General features: G+C 58.8%; 2 protein-coding genes across 7 annotated transcripts; one reads left to right on the top strand and one right to left on the bottom strand.

The window, feature by feature from the left end:
- Nucleotides 1-163: 163 nt before the first annotated feature.
- Nucleotides 164-7,651, bottom strand: LOC130159268 (C-factor-like). 6 transcript variants are annotated; one of them, XM_056360717.1, is made up of 8 exons: nt 7,480-7,651; nt 6,917-6,995; nt 2,470-2,625; nt 1,809-1,860; nt 1,377-1,564; nt 946-1,104; nt 596-715; nt 164-358 (listed from the first exon to the last, which is right to left on the bottom strand). In XM_056360717.1, the coding sequence occupies exons 3-8, from the start codon at nt 2,569-2,571 to the stop codon at nt 245-247; spliced, it is 735 nt and encodes a 244-aa protein (XP_056216692.1). In that variant the 5' UTR covers nt 2,572-2,625; nt 6,917-6,995; nt 7,480-7,651; the 3' UTR covers nt 164-244. The 6 variants fall into 6 exon arrangements, with proteins under 6 accessions (XP_056216692.1, XP_056216690.1, XP_056216693.1 ...); XM_056360715.1 differs by having other exon boundaries at nt 2,470-2,608; XM_056360718.1 differs by lacking the exon at nt 6,917-6,995.
- Nucleotides 7,652-10,239: 2,588 nt separating this feature from the next.
- On the top strand, nt 10,240-15,392 carry LOC130159270 (C-factor-like). Its single transcript, XM_056360721.1, has 6 exons — nt 10,240-10,417; nt 12,532-12,583; nt 13,345-13,535; nt 13,856-14,014; nt 14,312-14,422; nt 15,112-15,392. The coding sequence occupies exons 1-6, from the start codon at nt 10,271-10,273 to the stop codon at nt 15,223-15,225; spliced, it is 774 nt and encodes a 257-aa protein (XP_056216696.1). The 5' UTR covers nt 10,240-10,270; the 3' UTR covers nt 15,226-15,392.
- The last annotated feature ends 12,518 nt before the right edge of the window (nt 15,393-27,910 follow it).

Raw genomic sequence — 27,910 nt, 5'->3', positions numbered from 1 at the left:
CGTCTCTGGGGGTCGGTGACGGTGTCACTGGACACACAGGCTGCGACTCATGGGGACACCAGTGACAGCTGCGGGTCAAGCGGGCAGCTGGGGCACCGACACAGCCCGCGGTGATGAGGGGGTGCTCGGGCAGGGGCCTGGCAGTGCACAGCATAGCCGGGGGTCTCAGGCAGGGCTTTATTGAGGATGCAGGGCAGGCGGGAGCAGCGGCCAGGGCCCCACTGCCAGGAGTCTGGCCGGCACCTCACCAGGGCAGGACCTTCCCTTCCCAGTCCAGGAAGGTGCCGGTGTCCTTCTCGGAGAGGGAGGAGAGCACCTTCAGCATCCCTCGCACGCTGGCATCCACCGTCAAGGGGGCCTGCGGGGCGGAGGGGGAGAGGCAGCCCCTGCCCCAGGGCTGGCCAAGGGCTGCCCTGCAGCAGCCGGGGCCAGGGGCAGGAGCCGCTCGGAGCACCGGGAGAGCCGAGGGGATGGGGCCACAGGCACCCAGGACCAGGGCAGGGGACGGGGCGGGCAGGGGCTCAGGGCAGCGGCTCCCTCCCACGGGAAAACCGTCCCAGGGGCTCCGATGGACCCGCCGAGGTGAAACTCCTACCACGTTTCCGACGGAGTCCCCCATGTCAGTTTGCACCCAGCCAGGGTGGAGAGCAGCGCAGAGGACACCGTGCGCCCGGTACCCCAGGGACTGGCACTTGGTCAGCATGTTCAGGGCAGCCTGCGGGGAGACAGGGCAGGGTCGTCGGTGGGAAGGGTCGGCTGGCTGCAAGGGGACATGTGCAGACCCTACTGAGGGCCAGGCACAAGAATGTGCCATGAGAGGGACCCAGTGACTGATGGGACCTCAGCCACGGTGCAGAGAGGTGCAGGAACTGGGAGAGGAAACATTTGAAGGTTTGTGGAGTTGTTTGCTAAGAAGGTGAGACCCTTATTCAGTACAGCACATACCTTGCTGCAGCGGTACGAGACAGCTTGTATCTGATCCCATAAATAGACTTCCTTAATGGAGCCCCCATAGCTGGATATGTTGATGACGGCTGCCTTGCTGCAGCTTAGCCCTGAGCCCGGGCTCCCTTGGGCAGCCTTCTTCAGCAAGGGCAGGAACGCCTGCGAGGAGAGAGGAGAGAGGGGCACACGTGGAGGGGCACAGGGGAGGACCAGCTCCTTCCACAGTGGGCAACATTGGCACCAGCACCGGAGCATCCTCCCTCCTCTTCCCCCTGCCCCAGCCTGCCAGGCTCCAGCTCCTGAGCTCCAGCCCACTGCTCCACGAGCCTCTCACTGACCGAGAGCCCATCAGGCACCAGAGCGGAGGCAGGACCCCCTCCCACCCACCCTTCGTGCCCCCTGGGACAGCCCAGCTCAGGTGAGGGTCTCACCTGGCCCAGCAGCAGGGGCCCAACCGTGTTGGTGGTGTAAATCTGGGTCATGTTCTCTGGCGTCTCGTCATCAAGTGTGTTATTTATCACCATCCCAGCGTTGTTGATGAGGAGGTTCAGCCCCGAGCCCCCCACGTGCTCCCCAACTCTGGCTGCAGCTGCCTTGATGCTGGTGGGGTCGGTGACCTCTGCAGAGCTGATGCAGGGGAGGTCAGCACCCACGTCCCCGTGCTGGTCTGGGATCCCCTGTGTGTCCCCCAGGACAGCAGCACCAGGTGTCCCCAAAGGCAGCGACCTATCAGTGTGGCTCCCTTATGGCACTGGGCTCCCAGGGTGTGCACAGCACCAGGGCACTTGCCGGCACTGCACGGGACTGTGGTGCCAGGTGGAGAGGGGAACCGGGGCGAGGGACCCCCACCTCGGGGCACCTACCGAGCAGGATGATGACCAGGTTGGCGTGATTGGAGGCCACATTCTGTAAGTCCTGAGAGAGAGGGCACCGTGTGGGTACGGAGAGGCAGGAGGGGCTGCGCCGAGGCTCAGCCTTTCCCAGACAAAGCCTGTGTCACGCCAGCTCTGTGCCTGCACCCAGCACCCTGCTCCGGCTGTCCTGCTCCCGACGGATGGGGCTCCATGCCTCCCACACTTGCTACATGCCACTGTCCCCTCTGCACATCCCATGCACAGCTGGTCCCACCACTGTCCCAACCCGGCCGCCCTGTGCTGCAGGTGCCCAGCTGCAGCCCAAGCCCTTTGCAGACCCCCTCCTGGCTCTACCCTGCCGCCCTGGCACCCAGCGCCCCCCCCAGCACAGCCCACTGCCGCCCAGCCCAGCCTCACCTGCGCTCGCTGCCCCCTGGGGTCTCGGCAAGTCGCAAAGACCCACTTGGGTGGGTTTCGCATCCCCAGGAAATGCCGGATGAGCCCCAGGCCGATCCCCCGGTTGGCCCCCGTCACCAGAACGGAGTGGATGCAAAGCTCTCCCATATTGCTTCTCCTCCCTCTACTTCAGCTTGTGTTGTTTGCTCAGCTCCTTAATGCTTCTTTATAGCGTGCTCCACAGCCACCCCACCCACGCAGGGCTTGCACAAACCTTTGGCTCCAGGTACAACCCCTCCAGCTCTTCAAACTCTCTATGACAGGGATCCTGGATGGGATCCAGCCTCATTACCAAAGGGCAAAAATCACTTGGCATTATCAGGCGAACTCAAATGACCTTGGGAAACCTGGCCCTGTAATCGAGGAGAGGCTGTTGTGGGTGGGAAAGGAGGGAGCAGTATGTGAGGGGGGCGTGGGATGCTCCATGGCTCATAGCTTCATGAGCGTCCTGTGGGCTAGACGGACTTTCCACATCATACCAGGCTGTGCCTCAGAGAACACGAGCAGATGTTCTCTGCCTTACCTGGCCTCTTCCAAGCCAATGCCCATTCAATGGATGTCCCATGAATGACCCATGGAGCGGTGCCCACCCAGCATTGTCTACTGGCAGAAGTGGACCCTGCACTAGTTGCACATCACCACACTGCTGCTCAAGCGCTCCATCCCCTGGGGTGCAGCCCTAAGTTGAGCAGTCCCTCTGCCTGGAGCCCCAGAGGACTCAGGTGGCCAGGATGTTCCCCTGCAAAGAGAAATGCCTTGCTCAAAGCCCCATTCTCCACCTCACCCATACACGTGGGGCACTGACAGTTCTGTGCTATCACCAGTAAAGCCCAGTGATGTGCAATACCTCAAGTGATGTGTTACAGATTTGCAGGGCTGGGGCTGGTGTGTGTGCATATCATCTGTTCCTGTTCCCCTGCAAGTGAAGACACGCACCCAGAAACCTCTTGCCAACCCCTTGCTTTCATGTGCTGAGTCCCAGAGCCATTGCACGAGCTTCTGGGCAGCAATGGAGACACTGACACTGCTGATGGGTCACTTTCTCCCCCAGAATGTCTTGGCAGTAGCGTTAAACAGAGCCGCTGCCTCCCAGCTGCAGTGCCAGGGGAGCCCTCGTGCTCCAGCTGCAGCTGCTTTCCTCCTCCCCACTCCTGCTCATTTTCTGGGGCTCAGCTGGCAGACACTGTGAGGCAGGCACGTCCTCCCTACAGACCTGGGTCCATCCTGCCCAGCGCATCCTCCCCAAACCCAATAGGGGGGATGCAGCTTGGGGCGGCGGTAAGGATGCCCATTTTATGGTCCAGCTATGCCATCCCCTCATTCCTACACTTGCTTCTGACTTGGTCCTGCTCTGAGACTGCAGCATTCTCATATTGCCACTGCATTCACCTTCCCCCCACAAAAAAACCCCTACTTTGAAGTATGGATGTGCCGAAGTTCGGTCCCAGGGAGCCCTCTGCACCTCAGGCCAGTTGCATGGTCACCACAGTGCCACCAAACCAGGCAGTTCTGCCCTGCCTCAGTCACCTCCCCATCTAATGTTTGGGTAGCTGTCTCAAGGGCTCAGTCACACAGAATCACAGCATGGTCGGGGCTGGAAGGGACCCCTGGAGCCCCCCCAGCCCAGCCCCTGCTGAAGCAGCTCTCCCAGAGTGGGCTGCACAGAGCTGCATCCAGGCAGGTTTGAATGCCTCCAGAGAAGCAGACCCCACAGCCTCTCTGGGCAGCCTGTGCCAGGGCTCCGTCACCCTCAAGGTAAAGTTCTTCTTCCTCATATTCAGAAGGAACTTCTTGTGTTGCCGTTTGTGCCCGCTGCCCCTTGTCCTGTCGCTGGGTGCCACTGAAAAGAGCCTGGCCCCGTCCTCCTGACACTGGCCCTTGAGATATTTGCAGGCATTGATGAGGTCCCCTCTCAGCCTTCTCTTCCCCAGGCTGAACAGCCCCAGCTCTCTCAGCCTTTCCTCATCAGGGAGATTCTCCTGTCCCCTCATCATCTTTGTATCCTCCCCTGCCCCCCTCCAGCAGTTCCCCATCTCTCCTGAACTGAGGAGCCCAGCACTGGACCCAGCACTCCAGACGCAGCCTCCCCAGGGCAGAGCAGGGCGGGAGGATCCCCTCCCTTGGCCTGCTGGCCACTCTCCTCCTCATGCACCCCAGGAACCCGTTGGCCCCTTGGCCACGAGGTCACCCTGCTGGCCCACGGGCAACTTGCTGTCCCCCAGCACACTCCCGGGTCCTTCTCCGCAGAGCTGCCTCCCAGCAGGTCAGCCCCAGCTGGTACTGGTGCGTGGGGCTGACCCAGGCTCTGAATGCCTCTAGGTACAACGGAGGGGAGGATGCTGCCACCAGCCCCACCCAAGGTAGGGATGGAGCCCCGTTACGGTGGCAGCACCTCCTGTGCTTCTTCCATCTGATGCAGCATGGCCCAGCTGCATGAGGGATCGTGCCTCCCACCCCCACCTGCCCTCACCAGGCTCTCCGCCAGGCCACAACTCAGGTGGCCACAGCACCCATTGATCCAGCACCAGACAGGTGAGTAGTTTTTATCAAATTAGCACAGACCACATCTAGATCTGGACATCATGCCTTCGAGAAATATTCACATCAACAGCAATCAGTTCTTTCCCAGATATGCTAAAAATGAACTGAACGCATATAAAGCATGTTCCTTTTCCAAAAGGCATATTTACAAGCAGCAGTGATTTAAGGACATATTTTGCAAGTAGAGACATGCCACAAACCACAGGGGAAGGCTTCTCTGATTTGTTTTTGCTAGGTCTTAACACAGAAGTTTGCAATTTCTGTGGTGATGGTGCTGAAATATTATCACCACGTATCTGTTAGAGAGAACTGAATTTTGTTCATCCCATCACAACACTTTGGTGTGAGATACTAAATCTTTTGATACACCTGTTCCACCAGCTGGATCTGGCTGCACGTCTCCCTCCAGTGTAATTCCCCCTGTGCCCCAGCACGTGCAATACCCCGCACTGCATGTACCCCCTGCACACGGAGAGCCGCAGCCCTCCTCTGCTGCCATAGCAAGCAAACTCTGTCTGCAGATGTTCAATTGCCTTCACATCTGTCGTGGTTTAACCCCGGCCAGCAACCAAGCACTACACAGCCAGTTGCTCACTTCCCCTCACTCAGAGGGATGGAGAGGAGAGTCGGAAAGGAATGTAAAAGTCAAGGGTTGAGATAAGAACAATTTAATAATTTTAAAAGAATAAAGATGTAAGAACAATAATACTAACAATAATAATAATAATAATAGCAAAATGGAAAGGTGGGGAAAAAGGGTAAAGCAAAAGCCGCGCATAGCAAGAAAAGCAAAGCAAGGAATCCATTCCCCACTCCCCACAGGTAGGCAGGTGCTCGGCCATGCCCAGGGAATCAGGGCTCCATCACGCGTGACAGTTACTCGGGAAGACAAACACCATAATGCCAGGTGTCCCCCCCTTCCTTCTTCCCCCAGTTTATACACTCAGCATGACGCCATATGGTATGGAATACCTCTTTGGCTAGCTTGGGTCACCTGTCGTGGCTGTGTTCCCTCCCAATTTCCCATCCCCCCCCAGCCCTCTGGCTGGCAGGGCCCAAGGAACTGAAAAGTCCTTGATTTAGTATAAACATCACCCAGCAACAACTAAAAGCATCAGTGTCCTATCAACATTGTTCTCACATCAGAGCCAAAACACAGCACTGTACTAGTGCTAAGAAGAAAATTAACTCTAGCCCAGCTGAAACCAGGATAACATCCTTGGAGCAAAATTTACCGATCTGTTTTACTCAGTGTAGACCCAGAGATAAAGCCCAGAGCACGTGACAGAAATGCACACAAACGCACCATGTTTCTGCTTCAGTGAATGAAAAATAGTCATTGTCAACAGGTGATAGCCAACGCTTCCTCCTCTGGATCCTGGCGTAAATGTTCCCTGCCAACATATTTGTTTAGTTCCCCTGCCGTTATTAAGACTTTGCCTACAGGTACAATACCAGCACGTTAAGCACATTTCGTTCACTTGGGTAACCTCGCAGCAACCAAGACTTTTTTTTACCCTTCTACTGCTTGTAGCTTTTCTTGCATGGCAAGGCGCCTTTCTGTGATCCCCCTGGTACCTTCTGCACCAGCACCTCACGAACTGCTCTTGCTTGATGGCCACCCAGTGCTGTGCTGTCCAGCTTCCAGGTGAAATACTCCTCTGCAGGAACACGACAGCCATCGGGTCCTTCCCTCCTGCACAGCTGCAGCTGGCGTTTGGGAGCTGATCACAGACCTGCCCTCCTGCCCCTTCCTCAGCCTGCCAAGTCCCTGAGCTCTACACATTTAATTTTTTCCCAGTTTTCCCTCCTGAGGCCAATCAGACCTCCTGCTTTGCTGATTCTCCACGTTGGGCTGAGACACTTCTTTTGCCTGGTGAGTTCCTACCCCTTAGCAGCAGTGCAGAGCTCTGGGTCTTCCAGCTCCTGCCTCCGACTGATGTCCCCCTGCGGACCCTGATGGTTGTCCCCACTTCAGCACACCTCCTGGATTGCAGTGCTGCTTTCAGGCTCTGATAGGTCATTTCAATAGCCTTTTCTACATTTTTACTTTTTAATGACCACAGCTATACTTGCTCATATATGCCATTTGAGTGAGAGTTCTGCTCCTCCAAACAGACCTCCATGGTTTTCTTCTTCTAGGCAGAGGATGAGGCCATCACCCACGGTCTGTTAGAAACCTCCACAGTGCCTCAGAACCTGACAGCATCAGAAACAAAAGAATAACTTTTTACATCTCCTATTTTTGCTGTGTCATCGCATTTTTGCAGCTTTCCACTGTTTTGGAGTTGGAACCTGGTAAGACGGACTTTGCCCTGGGATCTCATGCTGCGCCGCTGGCACGAAGCGCTGCTTCCCGAGGGTCCAAGCCCAGCTGCCAGCCTTGCCCTGCTTACAGCCAGCCGTGCTGCTGCCATCGCCGGCCGCTGGAAGGGACCTCGGGCCAGCTCCCAGCAGGGGCTCAGATGCTGCTTCTGCTCTGAAATGTTATTGCATGGCCCAAAACTTGGGCTGCGCACTAAGGTCCTTCTGCACGCTCCCCTCCTGCAACCCCTCAGGCAGCTGCTTTTCCCAGTTGGGGGCTTTCCATCTCATCCCACCGGGAAGGCTGAGCACCAGTTTGCCAGTTTTCCCAGTTCCTCCACTACCAAGTGGCTGAAAGCTGAGGCATGCTCACGCTTACCTGGGCATCTCCATGAAGGGCCATGACAGTGCTGCTTACAGCAGTAAGCAGGAATGGGCTCCTCTTTCCAACCCCGGGGAGCAGGGGGCAACACGATTACCTTTAGTACATTTAATGCAAGTAAGAACAAACTCGCTACTATTTAACAAGCCTATTTGCTCCACAGTGCATTCAGGGCTGTTCCAGCCACGTTATCACATGTTAATCATTTGCTGAAGAATCAATAGAGAGTGAGGAATGAATCAAGGAGCAGGGTAAGACCTACCCAGCCCTGAAATTGTTTGGAGCTGAGCAGGTCGTACACCCAACTGACTTGGGTTTTTTTCCAGCTGAAGAGGATTAGTGACATCTCATTGCAAAGGGATCTCACAGGTGAGAGCCTGCAAAGGGCAGGGGTCCAAGTAAGGTTTCTCACGGCCCCTTTCCATAGCTTTGCCATTTTCCCAGCAGACCAGTGCAGGTTACAGCTGCATCCTTGTATCAGAGCCGGCCTGGAGCCCAGGAGCACAGACCGCTGGCAGCAGGGAAAGCAGATGCAAAGCCTGCAGGACCCTGGCAGGGCAAATGGTGAGAAGAATCCAAGGCAGAGGCAGGTTTCCAAACAGCCTCTGCCCAGTGCAGAGAACAGCTACAGGAACCACTGGGTCTCTTAAGATCCAGATGAACCTGTGGGGAACTGTACGCCACTTGTGGCTACCTCAGGCAGGGAGTAAAGACGTTCCTCCTTTTCCAAGCTTCTGGTGGGTTCTCAGCAGTGAGACTTGTTCATCCATAGGGAACATTCCTGCACCACATCCTGTTTCTGTGGGATGCGTCAGGGCAGGACGTTACTTGTAAGGCTCAGGTGGCTGTACCAGGGGCTGCTGCATGGAGAGGGCTCTCGCAGCTGGGGTCTGTGGGGACATGGGGACAGCAAAGCTGTGTCTGCAGGATGCCAAGGTTATGGATGCCAAGAATGCCCCAAGGTTAGGTGGGGCTGAGGGCAGCGTTTATACACTCAAGCGCTCCAAAATTCAGTAATAACAGAATTGGGCTTTACCAGGCAGCAGGAAGTTACTGAGGCCTGCTGTAAAGAAACGAAAGCACTTGGGTCAGCCTTTGTTTTTTGGTTTTGTTGCATTTCTCTTTATTACCTTCTAGAAGCCTCACAACAGTTAACTAACAAGATTTTTAAAAAATAAATATAATCCCCTATTTGTGACATGAACTGAGGCATAAAGGTGGGTGAAGCAATGTCCATGTTGGGGAGCATCCCGTTCAAGCCTGTCTTTTTTCACAGCTCATGTTTGTATTCAGAACAGGCTCCTGCTGCCCTCAGCTGTGGCTGCACATGAACCGTCTCCACACAGCAGATCACAGGGGATGTCTGTATCCAAGGCTGTTTGAAACAAGTACCTGGGAAGAGTTTGTTAACGTAATTTGCCTGCATTGTGCAGGCTCTCTGTGGAATAGGTGGCCAAAAGCCCACTCCTCGGTGCAGTTCATGGTGGTGTTTACTTGTGCCCCGCTGTCCTGGTTTGCTACCTGTCTGCCAGTCTTTGCAACAGATGGAGCAGCACTTCCAGTGACAAGCCACCTAATTAATGGCCTCAGCACAGAATGAGGCAGGAAAAGGAGAATGGGATCTTCAATCCAAATACATGCTGTAAGGACAGTTTCTGTTTCTTAGTATAATCCAAGATTTATATCTAGTAAATTCCAATTTCTGTATCATTGCTCAAAGCAAGAAGGTTCTCAAAGCGTTTTATATCCCAAAGCAAACTGGGCAGCAGAAGCTCTGGAGCTGCAGTGGAGCAGGATAAAGTTCACACAAATCACCTGATGCTACCACCAGACTATTTAGTTTCCAATTTTTTTATTGGTATTAGAGTTGGTTTGTCTAGCATTTGGCAGACAAGGATGAAAATAAGCAACAGAGCTAAGGGTGCTCCTATAAATCAGAGCTGCTCAGTCATTACTTCACTGTTGAGCTCCTGGCTGTGTACTATCAGTAACGGGATTTTAATGTTGTTTGTGCATCTGGTTTTCCATATAACAGCTGAAAACAAACATCAACACCCACCCTGGGCTGGTGGCAGAGCTGGTACACAGGCCTCCAGCTGACGCTGATGGCTTCTTTCCTGTTTTCCCTTTCCCTTCTCACCCTATTGCCCCATCCTCAGATGCCACCAAGACTTTTCTTTGCTTTCCTCCTTTCCATGGCGAATCCAAGCAAAACGTCCCCCCGATGCCACAGCCCCCCTCCCCCCCCCGGCAGCCCACTTGCTCAATCGATTGTGTCTGGCCATCATGGAGCGAGCGGGATCAGGTGCCTTCACAGGTCTGTACCTGCCTGATAAAACAGGGGGTGCGGCTACCTTCCTCCCCCACCTGGGGGAAATCGAAGGTGCTGGGGCCCCCACCCCAGCCATGCTGTAAGCCTGCACCCCAGCCTTGGGAAGGGATGGGGGTCCCTTCTAGCCCCCCTAGAGCATCGCTGCAGGACCACTGCTCCTCGCCGAGGGGGGCCGCAGAACTGGGGCGCAGCTGGTGCTGAATGTTCGGGGGGAAGGGGAAACGGGAGGCTGCGGGGTTGGGGCTGGGGGCAGCTGGGGCTTGGGGGGCAGAGCTTGGCGGAGCGGGGCGGCCAGGGGGCGGGGCGGCCAGGGGGGCGGGACGGGGCCGGGCGGCTGGGCGGGGGCGGGGCCGGGCGGGGGCGGGGCCGGTGCGGGGCCCGGGGGGCGGTGCGGGGGGCGGGACTGTGCCGGGGGCGGCGCGGGGACCGGGGCCGGGCGGCGGGGCAGGGGGGGCGATGGCGGCGGTGCGGGCGCGCACGGTGCTGCTGACCGGCGCCAACCGCGGCATCGGGCTGGAGCTGGTGAAGCAGCTGCTGAGGGCGCCGCGCCCGCCCGCCTGGATCTTCGCGACCTGCCGGGACCCCGAGGGGCCGCGGGCCCAGGTCAGTGCGGGGGGCAGGGGTGTCGGCACCGCCCCGGGCACGGGCAGCGCCCTTAGTGACACGCTCGGTTGGCTTCGCCGGCGTGACGGGGGCGGCGCGGGGCTGAGGGTCCGGTGCCTGCGCCGTGCCCTGCCCGCTGTGAGCCCGCCCAGGGGCCGCCGCGCTGCGGGCGAGGGACGAGCCGGGCCACCCGCCCGCGCTGCGGAGCCTCCTGAGGCCACGCTGGCTGCGCCCCAGCTCGCCCGGCCGTGCTAGCGCCCGGCCCGTGTGCCGCCGGCACCGCGCTGGGCCGGGGCAGCGGCGGGGATGCTCCTCTGCCCATTCTGCGCCGTGTTACCGCTCTCTGGGGGTTCGTTAACTGGTGGCCCGTGGGGCCGGGGAATCCCCGCTCCCCCGCTTTCCACTTCCCTAAGATGGGAGAGACTCTCCTGTGTCCCGTTGGGCTCAGGTGGGAGAGGCTCACCCGCCTTGCTTCAGCAGGAGTCCCAGCGGCTTTCCGCAGGGCCAGCTGCAGGTTTTCTCTGCTTGCCCGTGACCCGCTGCCACACCGGCAGGGAGATCTGCTCTCTGGTGGATCCTGGCTCCAGTGGATCGGTTTGCCTCACCTCGCAGCTCGGCTGTACGCAGGGGTCGGTGTGGTGCGCGGCAGGGATCGTGCCTTCGGAAGTCCTTGAGATGCTCTTCGTGTGCTCGCTGCCACCTTTATCCTGGCTCAGGAGCAGGGACAGTGCAGTGAGAATCCGCCCTGCTGCCAGCCCAGGGGTGTGCACATCCTGCTGTTGCTGGTGCCCGAGCTGGTTGGGTCCAGGCTAGCTGAGGTCTTACTTTTGCCCCATTCTCACAACCCCACCCCTCCACCCCCCAATAACTTGCTGGATTTGGGCACTGATGAGGTCAGAGGACTTCTTGCAGGGCTGGACTGGAGCCGGTTTCTCCCCAAGGTGGTCCATGTGCATCGCTGTCCAACAGGGGATGCTTCTCTAAGCCCTGTCCAACTGTGGTAGGGTGAGGACAGTGTCTTCAGGGTGCTGCTGCTGAAGTCCATGACCACAGGAGACCGAGGACAGAGTGATCCTCCATCAGGCTGGTGCCACATCGCTCCTCCTGCCCCTTTGTGCCCAGATCAGGTGTTGGGGTGGGTGAGGTCAGATTTATGCTTGGATGGTGTGAGGCTGTTGAGGCCAGCAGCTGGGCAGAACAGGAGGAGAACCATCTGTTGGCCATCACAAACCATTTAGATGGGGTTTCTGTCTTTTCCTGTGCTCAGGAGTAATATGGAAACACAGGGTCTGGTGGGGAAGCCCAGAGAATGGAGGTGGATCACAGCCAGTGCCAGCAGCTCTCCTGCTCCGTGTTGATAGGATGGGTCCCCTCACAAGAAGCCACCAATTTGTGTAGCATCTCTGCAGCATTCTCTGTGGGATTGTTCATAAGAGGCTTCTAGTTCTATTAGTGCTCATTTTAGATGCATTGAATGTGGTATTTTGGTTTCTGTTGCCTAAAACCTGCTATAGTTGAAGAAGGCTCAGCAAAGAGCTGCTAGGAACTGCGAAGTTGAAAGTTTGCATTCTGGAAAGGGCTTCTGAATCCTCCATTTTGGTGAAAATAATCAATAAATATGTGCCGAGAGGCTTATTTCACTTGAGGGTGTGAGATGCAGTGTCCAGAGCAGAGTGGATCCTGGGAATGAGCTATTTGGATCCAGATGTAACTTCCCCAAAGGTCAAGTCTGATGCTGGCACTCAGCCATTCCTCCTCCATCTCACTTCCAGCAGCCTCTGGGAGACACTTCTGGCCATAGCCCTGGCCAGTTTGCATTGTTTCCCGGGTGAGCTGGTCCTTAATAGTTTGCTCTCATCCTTTGCTGTGGCTCTGGCTTGGTGGTACACACAGGCCCTTTGGGAGAATGGCCATAGTATCCTGCAGCTGTGGCTGCGCTGTGCTCAAAGCCTGGAAGAAGCCTGAGAACCTAGGCAGATCACCAGTCCAGCCATTCACAAAAGCTGAGTAACATCTGGAAGAAGTTTCCTTAGGGGTGGGCCATCACTGGTGCCCCAGGATGGTGCTTGGCATCACCTCTGCCTTGTGCTGGCTGTTTCCATGTCTCTTTGCAGGAGCTGAGAGACCTGGCATCCAAACACCCAAACCTGGTTCTTGTGAAGCTGGGTAGGTTCACCCTGCCTCTGAGCTGGTAAACTCAGCTGTGCTTGCACCATTTCTCCCTCGCTCCCTGCCTTCAGGCTCTACATGGGGGATTCTGTAGAGCTGCTTCAAGTCCTGCTGCCAGAAGCCCAGCTGCTCCAGACCTGTCTCAGCCCCGGTACCCCATTCCCTGGAGCTTCCTTACCCCACAGCCACGGGACCAGGAGGTTCTTCAGACCCACTCTGGGCAGCTTCCAGCTTCCCCAGCCGAGTGGCTGCGTCCTTGCTCTACCATGCAGCTGAGCTGCCTTGATCCCAAGTCCCAGGCAGGACCAGGAGGGCTCCGGCAGGAAGGCGGCTCCTGTGCGATCGGCCCTTGGAGCTGTAGGACCTGTCAGAGCCACTCCACAGCGGGTCCCAGCACAGCCCCTGTGGGGACTGTCCCCCTCAGAGACCACGCCGGGTTCTGCAGCGTGGGAGCCACAGCGGTGCCTTGCCACCGCGGGGCTGCCCCCAGAGGGGCTCTGCCCGGTGGGCTACCCCCAGGGCACCCAGGGTCGGGGTCCTGCTGCTGGCGGGGCGCCCTGCGCTGGGGCAGGGGCGCAGCTCGGCGGCTCGTGGTGCCGGGGCGCGGGGTGCTGGTCGCACAGCGCCACCTGGTGCCCGCAGGCGGAAGGCCACGCGGGTCGGGATGCGTGAGCTTGTTCCTCAGCATCCGACCCTCCCTCTTCTCCCCAGCCCCCCCGCGCGGACCCCCGGCTCTCAGACCTTCTCTTCCCCTGCAGACGTGGCGAACCCCTCGGCTGTCACTGCCGCTGCCAAGGTGGTGGAGGGGAAGCTGAACGGCGCGGGCTTGAACCTGCTGATAAACAACGCCGGCATCTACACCCCGACCGCATCACTGGAGACGGTGGACGCTGAAGACATGATAAGAACGTACAAGACCAATGCGGTGGGGCCCATGATAATGGCCCAGGTATGGATGGAGCTCGCCATGGAGGGGGAATTTTGCTCCAGCTTGAGGGTAGCCTGGGCTGCCTGTGGTCACGATGGAGGGCTTTGCCAAGTTTCCCAGGGCTGCAGGAGGGAGGGGACCGTGCAGGGCTGAGCTCCCAGCCCAAGCCCTCTGTAGCCCCCATGTTGTGCTGGGCTAACTGGGAGCAGGTGAGCCACTACAGCAAAACACCTGGGCTCTCCTGGCCTCCTGCTGTTCTTCCCCATCCTCCCTGCCCTTGCAGTTGCCATAAGTGTGGCTGGCTCGAGGCACAGGCATCCCATAAGGTTGCTTCTCCCCAGGTGTTCCTGCCCCTGTTGAAGAAGGCTGCCCGGGACAGTACAGAAAAGGGACTGAGCTGCAGCAAGGCAGCCATCATCAACATCTCTACCATCTTGGGGTCCATTGAGAAAACTCCCGAGTCCTTCTTCCACCCTGTCATCTCCTACCGCTGCAGCAAGGTATGGGAGACTGGAGACCTGCTTGTGCTCATGAGCTCGGTGGGAGTCAGCGCTGCCCCTTGCCTGGCATGATCTCAGGGAAGCATCTGAGATCACGAGATGGAGGGCCTGATCTGTGCTCCCCAGGCTCCCTGGGCATCTCCGTGCCCAGCTGCTGCCCACCTAAGGGAGACACACACTGTCTCTCGAAGACCTGGCATTGCTTGTTCTCCCTCACTATGAGGCAGCGATGAGAGGGAGCCTGGTGTGCGGAGCTTTTTATCACCCATGGCTGATGCTTCTTCCTTCCTCACCCAGGCTGCTCTCAACATGCTCACCAAGTGCCAGGCTCTGACCTATGGGGAAGCCGGGATCCTCTGCGTGGCACTTCACCCTGGCTGGGTGAAAACTGACATGGGCAGCCAGGAGGTGGGTTCCAGCTGAGTGGGTTGAGGGGAGAACCCATGGGGGGAACCCAAGCCTACAGACTTCCCCAGGAGTTGCCTTGAGTGACTGACATGGCTCTTGGGACGAGGGATCCATGTGAGAATGAGCTGCCTCTTGGGCTGCAAGTTGCCTGCCTCTGTGCTGGGCCGCTGCAGAATGTGTGGGTGCTGCCTGGGAAATAGCATCAGCACATATCCAGGGTGAGCAGAGGCTGGTCTGGGAGGGAAGGTGCTTTGGGCAGCCTGGAGATGCGCAGACAATCTGAATCTGACAGAACAGGGCGGAAAGGAGCAGCGTGATTGCATCCTGTGCCCCCTTCCTTGAAGAACAGCAGGTCCGTGAGGTCTCCCCTCATCCTGCAGGATCCCTGTTTTGGGGTGGGGGTGGTCCCTGAAACACTGGAGTTTTGCGAAGACTGCACGTAGTGTCCCACTTGCAGCATGGATCTCTTATGTGTCCTACTGGGTTAAACCTGCAGCTGGCTTCCCAGCTGGAGCCACCTCTGCCCAAGCCATCAGTGAGCACAACAGGCTTGTCCCACCTCCCACGGCCCCCTGCTCAGTCTGGGTGGAAGGAGCCCGCTGCCGATGTGCACACACTAAGCGGGTGCTGGCGGATGACTGGGAGTGATGCCAGTTCTCGGCCCTGCTCCTCACTTGTGCCCATTGCAGGCTGACCTGACAGTGGACACAAGTGTGCGGGGGCTGCTCTCTGTGCTGCCGATCCTCTCTGAGAAACACAGCGGCACTCTGCTCAACTGGGAAGGTAAAGCTATTCCTTGGTGACCACTGTCTGTCCCTGCGAGGGACCCTGCAGTGCCAGGGGACTCTGTGTGCCCTGGAGCACCGGGATGCTCAGCCCTGCAAGGGACCTACTTGGGACTCCACCGAGCGTGCAGGGCAGCCTGTAATCCCTGCCTTCATGTTGCTAATAAAGTCAATTAGTACCTGTGCCTTCTCCCTGCTGAGACTTTCTCTGCCTTGGCCTGGAGCTGGTGCCTTCAAAAACTAACCCAGTGTTATAGCAGTCTGCCTGCCTTGCCTTTGGCTGCTCTGAGCCAAGGGGAGGTCCCAGGGAAGGTGGCCAGCCCAAAGCCCTGCTGTCCCTCCTGACTGCTGAATGTGCCTGGGTCTGCCTGGTCTCTGCGATGCTTCCACCCCAAGCACAGTATGTCTTTGCTACAGATTTCTTGTGGGGAGTTTGTGCTGGACATCGTCTTTGGGAGCAGTATTAGGGCTGGAACGGGAAGGCCAAGCACCACAGTCAAGTTTGTCAGTTCCAGGCAGCCAGCTCTTCCCATGGTGGAGCCCCAGCTGGGCACGGCACCCCTGGGTGGGGGAAATCTGGTCCCATGGGGGAGCACAGCATGGGAACAGCACTTCTGTGGGATGGAGGAGCTGGGAACCTTAGTAAGATGGGCTGGGCAGCCCTGGACTGTGGGAATTTTGCCCGGGAGGTGGTAACATCCCTGAAGGAAAGGACTTTGGGGTGGTGCTGGCTTTTCTCAGGGGGTTCTACCCATTCTGGAAAGAGCTTCTCTTTGGGGAGCATGGGGAAAAGGAGCTGGGGCTCCTGCAAATCCAAGCCTAGGCTCAGGTGGGCAGAGCAACCTGGCTTGGAGAGGCAAACCCACTGCTCCTTCCCTCAGGCCACCACTTCCTCCTCCTCCTCTGGAGGATCGGCTGCACCTCCTCTGTCCCTCTGGGTCTGGCTTTCTCTGGGGTTGTGCCTCTCCCTGTAGCGGGGGCTTGCCTGGCAGCACCAGCTTTGCTGGGAATTTCGAGGCCATGCACGGCTCTGTGAAGGAGCCCCCCTGTTTCTCAACCAGGAGCACAAATGCTGAAGCCCTCATCCCCTGCTCCAGGCAGACAGAGCATCAGGGCAGACTCCTGGGCTGGGACCACGTCTCTGCCCCACTGAGGTGAGCTGTGCTCCAGGAAGCCCTGACACCCACAGCCCAGTGAGTCACAGGCACCAGAGAGTTTTTCTGCCTTGCTGGCTCCAGTTCCTCCCAAGGCAGTGGCATTTTGGTAGCAGCGACTTTTAAGAGGCTGGGTGGGCAAGGGGACAGCAGGGGGTGTCTGCAGCCTGGGCTTGGGGACAGGGTGCCTGTGGCTGGAGGTAGCAGGGCTGCCAGAGCTGGGACCCCTGTGCCCTTGTACCCCCTCTTGGGGGTCCCAAGCAGCCCAAGTGCCCAGTGAGGGGTAGGAGGAGAGGCAAGATGCCCCTGTGAAATTCAGGGGTGCTGGGAGCATCCCCAGATGGAGACAGTGTCCCTTACTTTGCAGGGACTTTCCATAATGGAGGGACACGTCCTTTCTGAAGCAATTGCAGGAGCTGGGACACCTGGGTGCCCACTTCTCTCCAGGAGCTGGGGCTCCGCTGCCCCGTCCCTGGCATGGGGCTAATGCCAACCCATGTCTGGCTGTGCCAAAGGAGGCCAAGACCCTGGGCTGCTTAGAGCTCACTGTCTTCCCCATGTGCAGGCTGACCGTGCTTTTCCAAGCCTGTGCTGTTCTTCCCAAGGCCCTTGGGGGCCGGTGCTGCCAGCACAGCTGTGGGGAACCATACCCATGCAAGGGACCTGATGCTGCTCGGGTGCTCCCTGGCGGGGAGGTGCTGGCCTTGGCTTTCCCCTCCTGGGCTCAGCTCAGCAAACAGAGCCATGCTAGAGATGGGGAGCAATGCTGCTGCCCTGGCCAAGAGCTGCTTCATCCTTGGGGAACCTGTGAACCATCTGGGCTCCAGCCACCTGATTTCCCATGCAAACGCTCACTCATCTTTGCTCTTTTCTTTCCCAGCTCATACCTGTGGCCAGAGGAGTCAGGGCACCTCCCCGAGCATTTGTCAGCACTGTGATGGCAGCAGGAGGAGAGAAATCCCTCGTGAGGAATGGCTATGGGACAGGAGCATGGGTGAAGGGCCTGATCCTTCAGCTGTATGGCTGTGCTCAGCCTAGCAGTGCTCCACAGACATGGCCAAGCCTCTACTGAGCGCCCTTCCTGCCCCTTGGCAGAGGCTCTTCTGCCCTGGTTGCTCCACACAAGCCAGCTGGACCCAGCCAGTCACCGTGGGTGGCTGTGCCCATCTCCATGTTCCTCCCTTCTGCCCCATGCCATGTCCTGGATCCTTGTGGCTGAGTTTGGCAGGGATCCCATCACTGCCCGCAGGCAGCTTATAGCCCCCACTGTGATCATTGCCAGCCCCACAATAATCTGTCTCCTCTGGGAACACAGGGAGAGATGGGACTACTGAAAGCTGGGAGAAGCTTCATCAGCTTGGCTGATGGTCTGCAGTGCTGGTGACACAGGATGGCTGCCCACCCACTATGGCAGTGGGGTTCTGGCTGAGCTCAAGAGGCTGATAAATCTGTGAGTATATCTCTCTGCCCCCAGGGACCTGGGACATCACAGCGTGGGCAGGTCACCGGGGGCGTGAGTAGCCCTGTGTGCCAGAAGTGGGAGAAGGAATAGGAAGCTCTGCAGGTGAAGTCCACTCTGGCGTTACTGGAAGCTCATCTGCTGGGGCTGAGAATAAACCTTGAGGGGCTGCTGGATGTTGAAGCACCATGAGCATCAGCCTGTAGGCAGCCGGGGCAGTGGTCTTTCCTTTGGGTGCTGGGACCACAGGCTAATTGCCGTGCAGAGCCAAGTGACGGCAGGTCAGTCCAATCCTATTTTTCAAACCAACAGGAGGCTGGGGCAGGATGACCCAGCTTGGAGCCCTGCAACAGGGAATCACCCTTGGTGAGTGCTTTGCCATCATGAGGGAGGCTAGCTGCTCCTCAGAAGCCCATCCTCCTCCAAGACAAGGCTTATCCCAGGGAGCACGTGCTGGAGCTGAGCTGCCAGGGACTGTGCCAGCTGTGGTAACTTGGAGGCCAGGAATGCCCGAGCACCTTAAGGTGCTCCAGGACATGTGTTCCTCAAAAAGCCTCAGTGAGAGGACAGATGGGCAGGTCTCCCTCCTCAAACACTTGCCAAGTGGTGCTGGCTTTTCCTTTGCACAAGTTCTGGGTGTTTGTGCTCATGCAGCTGATTATCTCCGTTTCCTCTCCTGCCTGATGTTTCCTGCCGTGCTTGCTCCCTTTTGCCGGCTTTGTGTCAGGCTTATCTCCTGGCTCTGGGCAGTGTCAGACCTCAGTGCCCCCCCTGCCCACCATGAGGGCAAGACTCAGCCCTGGGTGCCATGCCCTGTGTCCTTTCAGTGGGCTGCAGCACAGCACTCCAGGAGACACTTAGAATGTCAGCTCTACCTGGCCATTTAGCAGCTCCTTGGGAGCATGGGCAAGCTGGGACAGAGCAAGGGTGGTTTAGGATCCATTTACCTTTAGCAGCTGAGCCGTCTCTATTCTGAAGCTGGGGGACAGGTGCCAACTGGCCCCAGTGCGTTGCTGCAGGGGGCTGCTGAGTCCAGCAGCAGCGAAATCTGAGCAACCCCTTGGGGACCCTTCACACAGGGGTGCAAGAGGGCACGGGGACACATCTGGGGACTTCCAGGGACCACAGGCAGGGAGGTGGTCACCCAGAGCAGCTCAGACTGCCTCCGCCAGCCCCTGTGGGGCCATAGTAGCACTTGGGGCAAACGTATCTCTGCTCTGGGGAGCCTGGCAGCTCTCCAGGATTGACCTCAGTGGTGAGGAGGGGCCATATTTTCCAGGCTTTTCCACCAGCTGCCATCCTTCAGACCAGAGCCACAGCAAATACTTGTTGCACCAGGAGCTGGGGTCAGGCAGGTCCGTGGGGAGGACATGGGGAGTCCTGGCAGGACTTGCCAGGATGAGGGTGAGACCCATTTGGGGAGGCAACGTGCCGTGCCCGAGTGGGGCAAACAGCAGCAGGCAGAGCCCCCATGACAGGCAAAGCCAGCTCCAGGAGGAGAGGGTCAAAAGAGGAGGCTGGGAACGGAAAAGGGCTGTTCCTGTGACACAGATGCAGCTGTGGAGGTGGAGCAGCGGGCAGGAGGCAGGTCACAAACAGCCAGCACACAACGAAGCGCTGGGACAGCAGCCAGTGTGGCAGGGGTGGCCAGCCGCAGCAGCTCCAGGTGTGGCAGACCTTCGCTGGCCAGGGCAGGACTAGGAGCAGAGGCAACTAGAACTGCAGGGGCCTCAGCCAGGACCTGCAGATCCCCTCGGCAGGAGTCTTCTTCCAAGCTCTTCATTCTGCCAAGGTGTGGGCATTGTCCATGGCATGGGGGGGACGGGGCAGCAGGATAGTCACGGTGGGGACATTCCCGTTCCTGGTGGCACCGCGGTCCCATGACTCAGGGTGCCTGGTGACCGTTTCCAGAGCCACCAGCAGTGGGGAAGGCTGGATCACCTGGGGACATGCAGTGTCAGGGGGTGCTGGGGGCCAGGGTTGCCATCGAAGTACGGCACCCAGCCTGGGAGCATGAGAAACGTGGCTCGGGAGGAAGCACATCCCGGTCCGTGCAGCACATGGGCTGCCGAGGAAGCCAAGTGTGGCTAGCAGATAAAGTGCTGAGGCTTCCTCCGGCATGGCCGCAGCTGTGGGCTGGGGTTGCTCCATCGCTATCTGCCCCCGCGGAGCCCCGTGCATCCCTTCTCCCGGTTCCGGTTATCGTTAGCCGGGAGGAAGCAGCTCACCAAGTCCCACCTCGGGCTTTTAACCTGCTGCTGCCCGGCCTGCTGCTCTCTGCTGCCGCCAGCCAGGGATGGGAAGGCTCCGCAGCTGCCTGGGAGGATGGTTTGGCACTGGGAGCTTGCTGCAGGCTCTACCACCCTGGGGACCAGCAGGTTGCCCCTGAACCACGCTGTATCCCACAGCCACTCCTGCAAAGGGCGGACGCTGGTGTTGCTGTTTCTGGGTGCAGAGAGAAGGTCCTGAAGGCTTCAGGTGCCAATGATTCCCTCCTTGTTCTCTCTTCCCCTTTTAGCTGGTCAGGTCCTGCCTGTTGCTTCCTCTGGAAGCCCCCCTGGTCTGCTGGGGGGACACCATGGAGGCAGCAGCTTTACTAGCTGTGCCCAGATTTAACCCAGATACCCAATAAATGGTTTGGAGGAAATTCATCTTGGGGAAGAAAATTGCAGCACTCCACCAGCTTCGTTTGATGAGCTGGGGTTTAACTGAACCCCAGGGTCACCAGAGGTGCTACCTGCCACTCCTTGGGTAAGTGGAAATCAGACAGACATCCCAGCAACCTTCTCCAGATTGTTGTCTTCTGCAACTGAACTCTCCCAAATTTTGCTTCCCCTCCACCCCCCTTCCCCTCCTTCTTGTCTGGCAGGGAGGGGACCTTAGTGTCCTGTTGGCACAGGCTGTGGCTGTGTCCTCCCTGGTGATGAGCGCTGTGGGACACCTTTCCTGAGCATTGGTGCCCATGCAGGGGCAGAGGTAGGTTGCCCAGCTGCTCAGCCTGCCAGAGTGATGCAGAGATGTTCCATGTCTCCTGTAAACCTACGGCATATGTTGATGTGCCCATAACACTGCCCAGTGCCCCATGTGCACCCCCAGCACAAACCAGCAGCTGGTCAGGGCTAGCCTGCTCCGTGCCCTGGGGCCCTGGCACAGCCACATGTGAATCTTAAAAAAAAAACCACATTCAGGTGCTGGGTGAGCCACGCTGCCGCCTGAATGCCACATGGGAACATGCACGCTGGGTTGCAGCGAGGTGCTCACCCATCCTGCTGCAGCCGGGCTGCTGCCCACAAAAAGGGTGACACCACCAGAGCGAGCCCTTGGCCGTCAGACCCAGTGCAGCTTTGAAGGGTCCTGCTGGGGCTTTGGTGCAGGTCAGCCTCTCCCTGCTCTTCCCCGGCACCAGCTGGGCCTGAATTTCCAGCTCTGGCAGAACAAGTTCCTGGGAGGCTATGCCTGGAGCTGGTGCTGCACTGAGCTGCCAGCGTGCCTGTGCGGTGCCATGGGCAGGGACGGGGGTCTGCAGGGGTGGCAGCTGGGGTTAAGCTGCCCAGGGCATGCCATAAGCTGGGGGGGCCTCCCTGCTGCTCGCCTGCAGGGCAGGGCTTGCTGGAGGGGTTGTCCCCTTGGTCCCGGCACATCAGTACCCAAATGCATCTGTGCAAATGTGGTGAGTGGCACAGGGACTTCAGGGATGTCCTTGGAGATCAGCAGATACCCTTCCCACCCTCTCTAGCCACATGGGTTTTGTCCCAGTCTTGGCCAGGACATGGCTGGGTCCCCCCACTCAGGTCCCAGCCCTGTTTCCCTAGAGCATCCTTCCCCCCTTGTTGGCTCTAGGGAGTGGACTGAGACCCAGTGATGGCAAGAACATGGATCCAAGCTCACTTCGATGAGCTCTTCCTGCTGTGTCCCTCTCCTTGGAGCCAGGGAAGTGACGCTGGGGAAGAACTTGGCTCCTCTTGTTTGTTATTACAGGATAAAGTTACCCTTTAAAACAGAGCCAGTGCTGCCAGGGCTGCATACCATCCGGGAACATCACTCCTTCCAAGGGCTCCAACACACTTCTTGTTATTGTGCTTGTTGCAGAGCCAGCCCGCTCCCAGCCCTGGGCACAGTGAGGGGGAACCAGATGGGGGGATCCACAAAGGAGCCTTGAGGCTCTTTTCCCACCCTGGGAAAGCTGGAAGCAAAGGAGAAAGGCTTCTCTCCAGAGAGGGAGAGCTCTTCTGGCTCTGGGATAGGTGGGGAAGAAGGACCAGGGAGCAAGGGAAAGGCAGGGGGAGCTGGATGTGGCTGGAGTGTGCTGTTGTCCCCCCACAGAAGGGCTAGGAATGCTGCCCTCCCTGTGGCTCAGCTGGGGACCCTCTCAAGTGGACAGACCACTGGTTCCCACTGGGGAAATCGCTGTGCATGGGCAGGGAGATGGCATGCAGCTGGCACCCATCTCACCACCCTACGAGTCCAGCACCAGCTCGGCATTGCCAGGCAATGTGCAGCCAGGAAGAGGGGTGGCTTCTGCTTCGAGCTCCAGCCTCTGTCCCTGGCAGTCCCAGATCCAGGGGACCCCCTCTCCTGTGAGCTGGCACCCCTGCGCCCCAAACTTTTGCAGACATAGGGGTTCCTCAACAGTACCCTGGCCATCCCACCCACACCATCCCCCCTGGAGAGGGCTGGGGGCTTGCTTAGGGCTTGACTCCTCCCTACACTGAGCCATGACGTGCCTGTGGGGTAGAGGGGAAGGAAGCCGGCCTGGTGGAGCTGAGCCAGGGAGAGCTTCCTGGCAGCGAGCTCCAGCCTCCAGCGCCTTCCATGCTGCTGCAGATGGCTCCGGATGGGATGGAAAGCAGAGGGCTGCGAGAGCCCTTTCCAGCCATTCCCCAGTCCGGCATCCACCCGCTTGGTGCTGGGTGGGAGGTGAACGCCAGCTGGTGACACAGTGCTGGGGCCCTGACGCTGCTGCGCCAGCAGGGTGTCGGAGGGAAGCCTGACTCATTGCCGGCAGGAGAATATGAGACTTGGACATGTAAACAGAGCTGGCCCCGGCGTGCGAAGGCATGTGACAGACACAGGAGAGACCGGCTGGAGCCACGGCCCAGGGCTGGTGGCATCCACACATGTGCTAGAGGTGTGTGAGAGGGGGCTTGGCCTGCAGAGAGCCAGAATGGGTCCGCTCCCACGCCCTCCTAATGCTCAGGGGAGCATCACTTGGGTGGGGAGAATGCAGCAGCGTCTGTGCTATCAGAATGTCACCCCTCTGCCAGCCCTAAAAGCAACCAATTTTACCCCTGGTCTGCCTGTTTGGCTGTGACCACTTTCTTCCAGGGACACCCATCCCAGTGGGGACAAATCTGGACCAGCAGCTCAGGACAGGCAGAAGAGGTGCAGGATGAGGGCAAAGCTCCTGAGATGCCATCTCGTGGTGCCAGTGCCAGGAGCAGAGTGCAGCTTGTGGTGTCAGAAGGTGTCCCTGCATCTTCTCTTCTGAAGGGATGCGATAAGCACAAAAGTGCTGGGCTTGGGAACATGGAGGCTCACCTGGTGCCTGTTCCCGTCCCAGGAGCACTGATGGCTCGGAAACTTCCCAGCTGTCCAACACGCTCTCCAGCGCATGATTTCCCCTTGGGTTTATATGTGCCTTGCTGCAGAGTCTGGGCTGGGAGAGTTGCAGGCCAGCGGGGAGAGGAGATGATTACAGCCACTTCCTATCCTTGCTTACCCTGTGCAGCCAGTTTCATTTCCTTAATCCCCATCCCAGCATTTTCTTTGTTGTTTTTGGAGGGGAGGGATCATTTGCTGAAGGCTGGTGCGCGCTGCAGGGAGTGCGTGCACGCTCTGGGAGACCAGCGTGGGTGCCCGCTGGCTGGCCCTGCATGGAGCCACGCTGTGCTTTTGGGCACAGCGGGTGCTGCTTACTACGGGATGGGGACCCCACTTCAGCAGTGCCTGGGACCACCATGGAGCAGATCAGGGCACGCGTGGTGTTCCCTGCGCTGCTCTGGGAGGACCATGTTTGTGTGCATTTGCAAACAGCTCTGCCAGACATGCAAACTCAGCCTTGCCAGAGCATCCCATGCTCTGAATTGCCTTTTCCTCTTGCGTCCCCTATGGCACCAGCGTGCCTGGCCTGAGCCAGCTTTGGGGCAAGGTATTTCTGCCGCAGCCGATTCAATGAGCTTTACTGGGTGCAATGCTGAAACCTCAGGCTGCTGATGCTGCACCGTGGCCAGCCGTGCCAGCATCCTTGCCACTGTCTGTCTGTGCTGAGCTGGGCTGGTTGCTGGGCTTACCCATGACCTCAGCTTTCCTGCTCAGTGTCAGACAGTACCCAAGGGACTGCAGGAATCTTGTGAATCATGAATACTTTTGGAGTGATTCCTCCTCTGGGGTGTGTGTGAGATGGTTCCTACTGCGCTGAGGTGGGAAGGCTGTCTGGTTGCAGGAGGTGACGTGGTCCTAGGGCACATTCAGTGCCCCCAGGCTGAGCCAGTGGAGGGGTTGGAGATGCTGCCTGCCACCTTCCCAGTGTGGAGAAGGGAGACAGGAGAGGGGACAGCCGGCTGGTGGCCATAGGGAGAGTCTGGACTAGCCCATGGTGCCCTTCTGCAGCTCCTTGCCTTCCTTGGACCATGCTGGAGCTGAACCTGGTGCAGTTGCAATCTGGATGTTCTGGCTTTGCTGCAAAGCCCTGACTTGCTGCCTGCTTGCCAGCCAGAGTCAGGGCTAGTTGGCTGGCACCCAGTGCCAGCCAACACCAGGGAGGTTTATGGCCGTTCCAGGGATGTCCTTGCCTCCTTTCTCCTGGCCCTGCAGGCAGGCAAAGTGTGAGGACAGGCAGCTCTGCCCCCCAGAGAGGGACAGGCTGGGTCAGGGCTGTGCCCCAGACTGCTGCCACTTGAGCGCTGGCCCTGAGCACACCGGGGAAGGGTTTCCAGCAGCACTGAGGACCTGCTGGCACAGCCCTTCCCTGCTGCTGGCCAGTTCCAGAGCGTGGCTGGGGCTGATGAGTCAGCTGGAGCGGCAGCTCCATTGCTCATGCTGCACCAGCACCGCCCGGGCTCCCTTAGCTTTTTCCCAGGTTGTGTTCCCCAAAAAATGAGCAGCTGGAGGGATGAGAAGCCCAGAGCCGGGATGCCAGATGCTCAGCTCTGAGCCTGCGGCAGGGACCTGCCGAGCTGAGGCACCTCAGCTGCTCTCGGGAGTGACAGCTGGGCTCTGAGTGTGCTCAGCACGTGTGGCTGTCCTGGCACAAGGCTTGGGGCTCTGGCCTGCCTTACTGGCTTGCTCCAACGCTGAGCAGGAATGCTGAGCATGCAGCAGCTCCAGGGCAGCCATGGAGGGAGGCAGGCAGGCTTGGAGCCAGGGCTGGCCTCCTGCCCTCGGGAGAGAGGGGAGAGGAAGATGTGGCTGCAGGCCCAGCCTGCTGCGAGAAGAGCAGTTTGGGCAGAGACCCGTGGTATGGGGCTCCGCTGATGGCCCAGACCTTCCTCTGCATCACTGCAGGCAGATGCAGGCAGCAGGCACAGCTGGTGGCTAAGGCTGCCAGGGAGAGGGGAGTGTGCTTGGAGTGGTCCTGGGTCACCAAACTCCCCAGTAAGGTGCGATCTGGTGCTGGGAGGTGCTGGGCGATGCCTGCTGCTGCTCAGACAGGGTGCCCTTGCGCTCAGGGACTCCTGCCTCACCAGCACCCAAAGCATGGGCAGGGACAAGAAGCCTCCTCCAGTGGCTGGGGCCCAGGACTATCCCTATCCATGCTGGGAAGGTTAACCCTTGCCTGCCCCTAGGCATCATCCCTGCTTAAAAGCAGGAGGGGGGTTTTGGGGAGCAGGCAGGCCAGGGGGTGCTGTGGGGACTCAGGCGGTGAGCCTGCCCTTTTTATTTGCAGAGCTGGTCTGCGCCAAGCAAGCTCCTGGTGACCTACAATAGCCTAAGTGGTGTGCCAGCCCGAGCCTTGGCAGAGGCAGTGTTTAGCTCAACATCCCCAGCCTGGCAGGGCAGGCAGGCGTGTGGCTGAGGGAGCAGTGCTGCAGGCAGCCCTGCTGGCCCCAGCCTCGCTGCGCTCCCCCTCTCCCGATGCCTGCAGAGCAATGCAGCTGCTCCCTGCCGTGGCAGCAGCAGCCGGGAACAGTGGTTTACCTTGCAATGGTGCTGTGGGTCAGCCCGCCTCCAGGCACCCCAAATGTTTACTGAGGGGGTGGTCAAACCCTGGAACAGGCTTTCTGGAGAGGTGGTTGGTGCCCCAAGCCTGTCAGTGTTTAAGAGGCACTTGGACAGTGCCCTTAATAACATGCTTTATCTTTTGGTCGGCCCTGAAGTGGTCAGGCAGTTGGACCAGATGATTGTTGTAGGTCCCTTCCAAGTGAAATATTCGACCCTATCCGACCCTGTCCTATCCCACTCTAAATGCTCACTACCTGAAGACAGACCTTGCTGCAAGAGAGCTGGTAGGACCAGCTTGGTGGTCTTCAGCTGGGCTGTGTGATCACAGGCAAGCTGTGGTGGGCACTAGGCAGCCCACCAAGCCAGCTGCTCACCTGCAGCCTGGGGCACAAGGAGGATCAGAGGCAGCCATGCAGTGCTTCCAAGTACCCACTGCACCATGCCAGTTGCAGCTGCACGCCAAGGCCCCATGGCCACCTTGCTGGTGTGGTGGCAGGTTGGCAGGGAGCCTGCAGAGGTGGCCAGAGTGCTGACCCAGAGTTGGTAGGGCTGGGAGGACTTGGTGAGGGTGACCCAAGGGACTCCAGGAGTTTCGAGGTCACCAAAAGCTTCCTTTGAGTGCTACATGCAGTCAGCTTCCCCCTTATTTTTTCAGCAGGAGCCCTGGCAGGGACGCTGGCAGTGTGTCTGTATGGGGCAAGTCCCGAGAACTCAGCAGAACATCACTGCATGGACTTTGACCATCCACACAGCCTGCTCAGTGGTGTTAGCAGAGGAGGTTTCCTGCCTCCCCCCAGTTAACCTCACCCCCCAGCCCATGCAGCAAGATCTGGCTGGCCTTGGAGAGCTTCTGGGGCTAAGTGAGGTGGTGACACCATCCACAGGGTATGGGTGGGATCCAACCCCCACTTGGCCCATGTGGGATGCTGGATGAAGTGATGACAGTGTGGCATGGCAGTCCTGACCACACCAGGCATGTGGCAGGCCATCCTAGTGGGACAGGGACCGGGTGGCGCTGGTACCTGGGTTGGTTGATCAAGCAGCTGGCTTGATGGATCCACACACGCTCTCTGCGTGTCCATGTTGGCCCTTTGGTTTGCCTTTTCCCTGGTGGCTATGGGACCTGCTGTTCTCTCTCCCATCTGTGCATTGCTTCTCCTTCCCTGTATAACTGGGCCAGCCTGGAGGGGTGGGCTGGGAGCTGGGACATCTCGGTTCTTACCAAGCATCCTTGGCAGCAGCAAGCACTCCACCTTCAGTGTGGCCCCAGGAGAGCAACAGGGGTGTAATGATTTCCTCATCGCTGACATTGCCCTGCTCTGCTGAGCTCTGAGACCTGATGACGGTCTAACTAGTGCTTTTGCATCATGGGGCTGGCTGGAGTGCTGTGTTGCCTCGTCCTTGCATGGAGGATGTCTCACCAGGGCTGCAAAGGCATCAGTCCCATTTAAAACTGGGTCGACTCAATATGATCTAGGACAGGCAGGAGAAAGATGAGCTTGGGAGGAAGGAGAGGGGCAGGTGTGGTGCTGCAGAAGCGTGGCTTCCTCTGGCCCCTCCATCTCCAGGGACGCGCAGGGGTGTCAGGGTCTAGGACCTGGACTGGCGGGGCAGGTCCGATCCACAGCAGCCACGATGCTCCCTGAGGAACCCAGTGCCATGTAACCGCAGCGCCCGGCAGGGTGGCAGCCTGCATTCGCAACAGCGAGATGCGGCCCTTAACTGGGGACACTGCGAGCTCTCCTCTGCTCTTTCCCGCTGGAGGCTGGGGGGGCGGGGGGCGGGCCGGTGCCTATGCTTTGCTCTCCCGGGGTGGGCCGGCCGGGGTCGGGGCGCGGGGGGAACCACAGAGCCGGGAGCAAGTGTGCTCGGGCGCCCGTCCTGGCGCTGCCACCGACCAGCACAGCCTTGGCCATGTCACTGCGCCGCC

The sequence above is a fragment of the Falco biarmicus genome, chromosome 15 (genome assembly GCF_023638135.1).
Source record: "Falco biarmicus isolate bFalBia1 chromosome 15, bFalBia1.pri, whole genome shotgun sequence".
NCBI classification, from domain to species: domain Eukaryota; kingdom Metazoa; phylum Chordata; class Aves; order Falconiformes; family Falconidae; genus Falco; species Falco biarmicus.
Note: the sequence above shows the minus strand (reverse complement) of the source record. Positions and strands in the feature narration are given on the sequence as shown.